The sequence below is a fragment of the Microtus oregoni genome, unplaced genomic scaffold (assembly GCF_018167655.1).
Source record: "Microtus oregoni isolate MIOR12 unplaced genomic scaffold, Mior012 000060F_ref0000265, whole genome shotgun sequence".
Classification (NCBI taxonomy): Eukaryota; Metazoa; Chordata; class Mammalia; order Rodentia; family Cricetidae; genus Microtus; species Microtus oregoni.
In genome coordinates, this window is record NW_024543870.1 from 7,250,001 (window position 1) to 7,258,730 (window position 8,730).

Consider the following 8,730-nt stretch of genomic DNA (forward strand, 5'->3'; position numbering starts at 1 on the left):
TCAAACAATTAGCTCTCAAAAAATATACAGCAGCCAGAGAATTATGTGCAAGTGTTCATATGTGTATGCATGTATGTGCAGATAGATAGATGAGAGTTAGATATGAAGATAGACAGTCAAATACATGTATATGTGTATGTGTGTGTATATATATGGATTTATTTGAATAAATCTTACATCTTAAAAAAAACTTTCAAAATAGTATTTGAAGAATGTTTAATACTCACGTTTCCTTCTTCTTAGGGTTGGGATGGATCCCATTAGCTGTGATACTAGCGTTATCAGTGATTTCTGCTGGTGGAGGTGTTGCTTGTCCTCTGGAGGATACTTTCTACTGTACACAATGGACTGTACGCACTTCTGTATGCAGTGTTCTTCTATGCATAAAAATTTAAAAACATTCATAGAAACTTAGGCACTTTTCTGGCTCATTTCTAAACTATCAGACTGTCCATTTGAAAGTCTAGTATTTATTTGTTTGTCAATATTTTTCCAGTTGATGTCCTACACAGAATGAATTGTAAAACTTGAAGAGTTCCAGACATAATCAGCTTCTAAGTAACATATTTCTTCAGCCTAGCTTCGACAACACTGACCTCTATGAGGTATTTACTGTGCAATAACAGATTCATCTTCTGAGAGCTTGAAGCAACCAATGACTTTTCCCTCCACCGCTCTTTATTGAGTCGCTTCCAAGGAGACAAACAGTTGTGTTGTTAAAGATGCACTCGATTCTTGAGTCTACTGAGAGGCGAGAGGGCAGATCTCATGAGGTTACCTACAGATACTTCATGTTCTTACACTGAAGCCTTGTTGCTTTGCCCAAACAAATGTAATTTTAGCTATGTGCCTTATGGTAAACACTATGTATTCCTGCCTTGTCCATATGTCTTACTTTAAGACATTTTCTCTGTCTTTTAGACTAAATAGTATTGTCAGGATAATGGGATCTGAGACTTGAATGGATAGAATAGAAATGAATAAGCTGGTTTTTGTTTTTTTTTCCAAAATGAGATTTAGATTTGTTTTCCTCATGCCTAAATGATTTTAATTCAGTTTTAACCAGAAAAGTCTTAGTTTTTCTTTAAAAAAAAAAAGTGTCTGGTATTTTATGTTTCAAATAAATGTATAAAGTAACAACCAAATGTTATTAGAAATTAGTATTTTAGTATTTGTAATCTTCAATTCCTATATGTTACTTTATGTGAGAAATTTTAGTCAAAGTGCTTGAAATATTAGCATTCTTTGAAAGATTATCTAAAAGGTTTATAAATATTTGAAATATCACATAAAGGCTGATCTCTAAGAAACAAAAAAAACCATTAAAACAATAAAGTATTTATTTTGCTTAAAATGTTAATTTCTCATTTATTTATTGACCTGCAACCTGAAGAATTTGTCTAGAAAAACCAAAAAAAAAAAAAAAGAATTTGGATTACATTTCATGACTAAGCAATAAGTCTGAACTTGTTACCAAGCCTCCTTCCCCCTGCTGAGACTCCTGCAGTGCTCAGGGAGTTGAGTCTCCACTACCAAGAGTAGGCATAATAATAAAGCACTCTCAGACTCATAAAGGCCCAGGGCCTCCCATCTAAAGCCAGGTTGACCTTGCCTTTATAAAAAGCCAGTTATGACATGCATGCCTATAATCTCAGTATTGTAGAGTGATGCAGACATATCAGGAGTTCGAAGCCAGCCTGGATGGAATACATGTCACTGTGCCTCAAAAAAATAAATGAAAAATAACATATAAAATATTATTGTTAGCCAAATTTTCCAGGAATTTAACCAGTTGATTATGACAGTGATGGCAAACATGTAAATCAGACATTCCACAGGAAGAGAAAGGAATGCAACTATTTGGATTTTTAGACAATTTCAGTCTATTTCTAACAGAATAAGACTCCCAGGTTTGATGATTAATATTGGTGGTCTAAGAGTTGAAACAGCAGGCTGTGCAGATAGATCACTTGGCATGCATTCTCTGTTATACTTTTCCTCCTGGGTTTCTTGGGAAATCTTCATGTTCAAGATGCTGAGCTATATAGGATGATGGGAGGGCCTGAAAACAGATAGCAGTGTCCAATTTCAAGAAAGAATTTGAGAGAGTATAACTCATAGTGGTTAGAAAAGTCTACAAGTGTGTTCTGGTTTGAGTGAAGTTTCCAGACTAAAGACAGAGAAGTGGAGAGTGTGAAGGTTACACTGTTCTAGAGGATCATCGGTGAAAGTTTATCTAGCACACCAGCATCGAGTTTAAGTTACCATGTGCCTGGGGAGCAGTGTTTCTGAAGATGCACACTGTTCATATCTCAGTATACTGTGCCAAGAGCCCTCACAAAGGAAGGCACAGAAGACAGCCCCGAGATGCTTCCTGAAGTTTGTAGCCACTGAATGATACACCAACAACAGGCAGCGCCACAGATCAGAGAAGATGCTGTACCATTCCTTTTTAGGAAAGGATTGGCAGTTAAAAGCAAGGCCATCTATGGTAAACACTATAGTTTGTTACTTGTGTTCTTGAGTCATTGTTTAGTAAATCCATATATAGATGATTTATGTATGCTTCCTTCTATCATTCTATCAAAGATTTTATTTAAAAAAAAACGAAAAACACCTTTAAGTATTATAAAGATGATTCTAAATTAGATTCATAAATATGATGTGGGAAGTCCTTCTATATGTGTGTTGCTTTTATTGGTTAATGAATAAAGCTCTTTTGGCCTATGGCAAGGCAGAATATAGCCAGGCTGGAAGAGATATTTAGAGAGAGTAGACAGGAGTCAGAGAGACGCCATGTAATTGCCAAAGGAGACAGATGCCAGAAACTTACCGGTAGGCCATAGCCTTGAGGTAATACATAGATTAATAAAAATGGGTTAATTTAAGATGTAAGAGTTACTTAACAAGAAGCCTGAACTAATAGGCCAAGCAGTGTTGTAATTAATATAGTTTCTGTGTGATTATTCAGGTCTGGGCAGCCAGGAAATCAATGCACAGTCTAAGATTACACAAATATATTTTACAATGTGTGTGGGCACCATTAGAATAATTGGGGCCATTACTTAAACCTCAGTTGTGAATCCCTAGATTTATATTTGGTCAGAAATTATACCATTATTATCTATTAATATATGCAAAAATACAGGCATCCAAATAGAAGTAATGTTTATTCAGCCCTCTACATGTGAGGGCAAGTTGAGATGGTATTAATAACGAGAAGCCTCACATCTTTCCATGTGAAGACAAACAGTGCATTTCCACTGGGGTTCTAACTGCATGCCATTATGGCCTGATGATTGGAGGAGGAGAGCCCTTCTTTTGTTGTGCTATCAGTGTGTACCTTGGTGGGTGAGCAGCGTCACTCAGAGCTCAGCTTTCTCTCCCGAGTCCCTGGTGAGACGGGATCATTTCTGCTCTAAGTGCCATCTCCCTGGGTGTGGTTAGCAGTGGGTGTAAAGCAGCAATGCAGGTGTCACTTTTGTCCTCTGCCACATGTCCTCATTCTTATCAACTAATCAAATCCTCCTTGGCTGAATCTCAGAATGGATGCAATGTTAGGTACAAATTGATGTCTTCTTCTCTGTGCGACAGCTCTGGCGGTTCTTTTGTAGACCAAGCTGGCTTTGAGCTCATAGAGATCCCCTGCTTCGGCCTCCTGAGTGCTGCGATTTAAGACATGAGCCACCACCACCTAGCTCTGGTTTCCTAATTTTCAAGATCATAAAATTATATAAATGATGAACATTCAATGTATTTATTTTTTTATTATTTTCTATTCTAAAATCTCGTCTTTTATTAGAGTTATTCAACCATTCTTCCACAGCCAGTAAAAAAAAATGAATAAAAAGACCTACTAGTAAAATTTTCTTTAACTCTTATTATTGTCTCTGTGTGTGAGTGTGTACATGTACGGATGCAGCCCATACGGTAGGGGCCCATGGAGGCTGGAAGACGGCATACATAGGCATCACTGGTACTTATCTCATAATTTTATAATAGAAGAATACTTTTAGGAAATATAAACTACAGAAAACAGCTTTCAAAGTCTTGATTGAGTGAGGTGACTCGTGCCGGTAATTTCATCACTTGAAAAGCTAAGGCATGCGGGCGATGGTGGCGCACGCCTTTAAACCCAGCACTCGGGAGGAAGAGGCAGGCAGATCTCTGTGAGTTCAAGACCAGCCTGGCCTACAGAGTGAGTTCCAGGACAGGCTCCAAAGCCAAAACAACAACAAAAAAAAAAAAAAAAAAAAAAGAAAAGAAAGAAAAGAAAAGCTAAGGCAGGAGGTGTGTCACAAGATCAAGGTGAACCTGTGACATGAGGCCCAGGCCAGTCTGGTCTACAACACAAGACTTGATGTCTAAATAAATAAAATTCTTGCAAAAATTGAAGTGGTGGAATATGTTTTTAAAAACTTGAAAAAAATGAAACAAATTAAGACAGTGTGTGTGTATGTGTGTGTGTGTATGTCTGTGTGTATGTACGTATTATGTGGTGGTTATGTACATATGCAATGCGCATTGGAGGTCAGCAGTCAACACTGAGTTTCTTCAGTCACTGTCCACCCTGGTTTTTGAGATAGTGTCTCTCACTGAACCTGGAGCTTGTAGTCTCAGGTAACCTGGCTGAATAGTGAAGACCAGGGACACACCAGTCTTCCGAGTTCTGAGATTACAGACACAGGGCAGTTTACCTGGCTTCTACATGGATGTGAGGAATCAAACTGAGGTCTCCATACTTGGGCAACAAATGCTTTCCCAACTGAGTCATCTTTCCACCCCCAGTTTATTCTTTACTATTACCGTGAACTCCAAATTAAATGAGTTGATTTACTGTCAACACAAATAATGCAAGCAAAAGATCTCCAATTCAGAGTACATTATAATTGCTTTGTGAGAGATTCAGAACATTAGATTCTAGTTGGTGTTTTGTAGCCAACTGATTTTCAACTTGATACAGTTCTGAAAAACATCAAGCCCTAATGGAATGACTATTCTCCTCCTAGATATTGTAAACAATTCAGACCACAGTTTATGAAAACGCTCCTTTAAACTAGGCAGTATCTCTGGAAGGAGGAAATGTGCAGTTCCAGCCAGAATGTTGCTAACAGAGTGACTTTTAACCGGAGCTTGTCTACCTAAGAGACAGAATCAGGAAGTGTGGACAGCCATATTTCATGACCTTGAAATCTCTGATAGACCATGGAAAGAGGAGGCACATTTCAGTGGCAGGAGCCACTGCCAACTTCCTGATTTCTTATTTCAGCATCATTTAAGCATCTCCAAACCATTCTGATACGATGCTAGGTAAGCCTTCCCTTCCCACACGGTAAGTGCTTCTTCATAGCTCATCCATTGCTTATTTGCGATTATATACTTATTGCTGCAAAAGTTAATGGTTTCTGGTTGATTTTCTTAGGTTGCTAGACTATCTTAGGTTCTGACTATCAGAAGCTTTTATATAAATATGTCTTGATCTCACTCATTTGAAATCTACAAAGAAAATACGTTGATCTCATAGAATTGAGACTGGTGCCTCCTAGAGACCGGGAAAGGAGAGAGGCAGAAGTGGGTGGAATGTCTGAGCACTTACCTGGCATGCACAAGGCTCTGCATCCCCAGTACTGAAGAAGAAAAAAAAGGGCAAGAGGCAGCGATAAGGAGCAACCATACACGAACCCTAAGTTACAATCACACTAGCATGAGAAAGCTGAGACACTAGAGCAATGGCTCTCAACCTGTGGGTTGTGACCACAAAAGACCATCAGGAAACACTGAACAGTGCCAACATTACAGTTAAAACATGGCAGCAAAAATAACTTTATGGTTGGGGCTCACCATGACATGAGGAGCTGCACTAAAGGGTCACAAGCATTAGGAAGGCTGAGAACCACGGGGCTAGAGTGATGCACTATATATTAAAAAATAAGCAAAACATTTAATTTTAAATATTTTAACATAAGCAAATGGTAGGATATATATATATATCTAATCTGACTTAAACACTGTATAATGTAAGCATTATTGCAGTGAAATATTACATTGTACATATATATATATATATAATCAATGTCCTTATATAGTCTTTTTTCCCCTTTCTATAGCAGATAATCTTCTGAAGATAAGACCAACAGTAACCCCTGCCCCGATTACTCTTCTGAAGCTTAGCTAGTCTTTCATTAAGAGCTGGAGTTCAGGGCTAGAGAGATTGCTCAGTGCTTGAGAGCACTTGCTCATCTCCAGGAGACCAGCTTCAGTTTCCAGCGCCCACACTAGATGACTCACAACCCACTTACACCTCCACTTCCAGGTGATGAGTGCCCTCTTCTGCATTTGTTGGCACCCACACAAATAATTTGTTTTTAATGGGGTTGGGGTTTCTATCTCTCTCACCTGTGACTGTTTGTGTATCTACGACAGGAGAGAGTGCACATGGGAGCATGGTACCGTCCAGACTATGGCAGGTTAATGCCATGCACTGCATGTGATTCTCATTAGATGCTTGGCCTGCATCTCACCTACTGTCCTGGAAGAAAGACAAACCTAGGAAAAATGAGCCATGGAGAACAGAAGGCCCTGGCTTCTGGCTCTAAATGAACTCCCGTGTAATATACAGCACTGAATGGCTAATCCCAGGAGTCCGTTATCCTGAGTATACTCTCCAGCTTCCAGTGGAGTCCCATCTGAAGGTGGCCCACATGGCTATGAGGCCAGTTACTGCTAACCCTTGCCAAAATGTAGGTGTATGAATGACTGTTGTTTCGGTCACTAACTTTGGAGATAGTTTATGTGTCTGTTGATACCAGTTACAATTTTGTAACCAGCAATGAGATGCTGCCACAACCAAAACCACTGGCATTGGCTTTTGGATGACGTTACTGGAAGCCGAAAAGCTCTCATGTAGAGTTAGTGGAAATCTAAATGGCTTCAAGGGGGCCGCGATAAAGGCTCACAGGAAAAGGAAGAAGACATTACTGTAAAGCAGATGAAAGGTATGGCCCATTTGGTAACAGCATAGAGTCTGCCCTCATAGGTGCTGGAGACAGCGAAAAGGAAATCTGCCTGTTCAAGTCAACAATCTGGTTAAGATTTCCAGGTGAAGTACAAAACATGAGATCTAGAAAAGATAGGACGTGGGGCAAGCTAGATCCAGAAAGACAGACATCTGGTATCTCTCTCATCAGAGACGACTAGCTCCAAATCTTCAGCATAAACATAGTTCTCACCCCTCACCACAGAAACTTCTCTTTGAAGCCAATGGAAGCTGCTACAGAATACCACACCAATCAAAATACAGAGTTGTGGAGCTCAATGCCAGTGGATACATCTACAAGTATCCCGCATCTAAATGTTAGGGGACATCTCCAAAGAGGCAGAAAGTGGGTAAGTATCTGGCATCTAAACATTAGGGGGACATCTCCAAAGAGGCAGAAAGTTGGTAAGTATCCAGCATCTGAATGTTAGGGGACATCTCCAAAAAGGCAGAAAGTTGGTAAGTATCTGGCATCTAAATGTTAGGGGACATCTTCAAAGAGGCAGAAAGTTGGTAAGGGCCAGAGGCTTAGGGAGTTTGCTATGAGACTGTCTCCTAACAATGTCAGAAGCTACACCAATGAAGTCTTACCACATGACAGTACGACAACAGTAGGCATGCCAAAGTGGACAGGGAAAGACCACAAGACCTCAAGCCTGCACAAAGAAATACAGGCAACTAAGAAATGCTGAGAATGGGAGAAATAGTATCTCCCATGGAGGAGTACATCAATTGGTTATCCAATACCAAACTGCGAGTTCTTCAAACAAAACACGCAAGTAACATTATACAGACCAGAGGAGTTGTATTTAGATACATGTGCATATATTTGCATATATGCATATAACATCGTTTAATGAAAGTGAGGTCATCGATTTGAAAGAGCATGGAGTGCTATACGGCCAGGTTTGGAGGGAAGAAAGCAAAGAGGAAAACAGTGTAATTATAATCTTGAAGTAATTTTTCAGAAAGAGGAGAAATGGACCATTTTTCCTTCTTGTTTTTTTCTCAGTGAAATATAAAAAGCAAGAAACAAACTGGAAAGACCCTTTAAATAAGACTAGAAGGTGCCTGCTTTAAAATGAAACTGAGTCCTATATACCAGATTCTCATTAAAGTTACTAAAAGAAATAAGGAGCTCTGAAAAGATAAAACCCAGATTGACTCCTTAGGATCTTTTGTTAATATCTCAGAAGAGTTCAAAAGAGTGTTTCATAAGCCATTTCAAACAGCCAGGTTTCTGTAAGGACATTTAAAGCCCCACCCACCCACAGCTGTTTCTGTGAAATTCTCCAAGACCCACATAGCGATGGGGAAAATTCAGAGAGAAGGGCTGCTTTGGGGATTCAACTTTTGTCTAATGGTGTTGATAATCAAATAATACAGGAGAAATCAAAAAACTTTTTAAAGAATTTCTGTCCTTGAGTGAAAAGACAAGTGAAGTAATATCAAACAAAGAAAGGACAAAACACTGGATGGCTGAGGTTATAGAATTAAGCCAGGCACTTATGACTGACTCTTCCCCACACTCTCCAGAGAACATGGTGACCAGATTGTCTTACAAAACATGGAATTCTTGAAACACTGCACCTTCAGCCATAAGTCTCAGAACAGGGAAATGGTAGTGTTGTGTCTCGATTTAAACAGTTCATGGATGGTGGAGAATAACGTAAGAAGTGAATATTTTATCAAAT

The 8,730-nt window shown here is 39.2% G+C and overlaps 1 protein-coding gene across 5 annotated transcripts in view; it reads left to right on the forward strand.

Annotated features, from left to right (window-relative positions):
- Window positions 1–1,354, forward strand: part of Itprid2 (ITPR interacting domain containing 2) — a 36,868-nt gene extending 35,514 nt beyond the window's left edge. For 3 of the 5 annotated variants that reach the window (XM_041639738.1, XM_041639734.1, XM_041639737.1), the window contains one exon: window positions 244–1,354. In XM_041639738.1, coding sequence (XP_041495672.1) covers window positions 244–395 — 152 coding nt within the window. In that variant the 3' untranslated portion in view covers window positions 396–1,354. The other 2 variants (XM_041639736.1, XM_041639735.1) reach the window with 2 other exon arrangements.
- The last annotated feature ends 7,376 nt before the right edge of the window (window positions 1,355–8,730 follow it).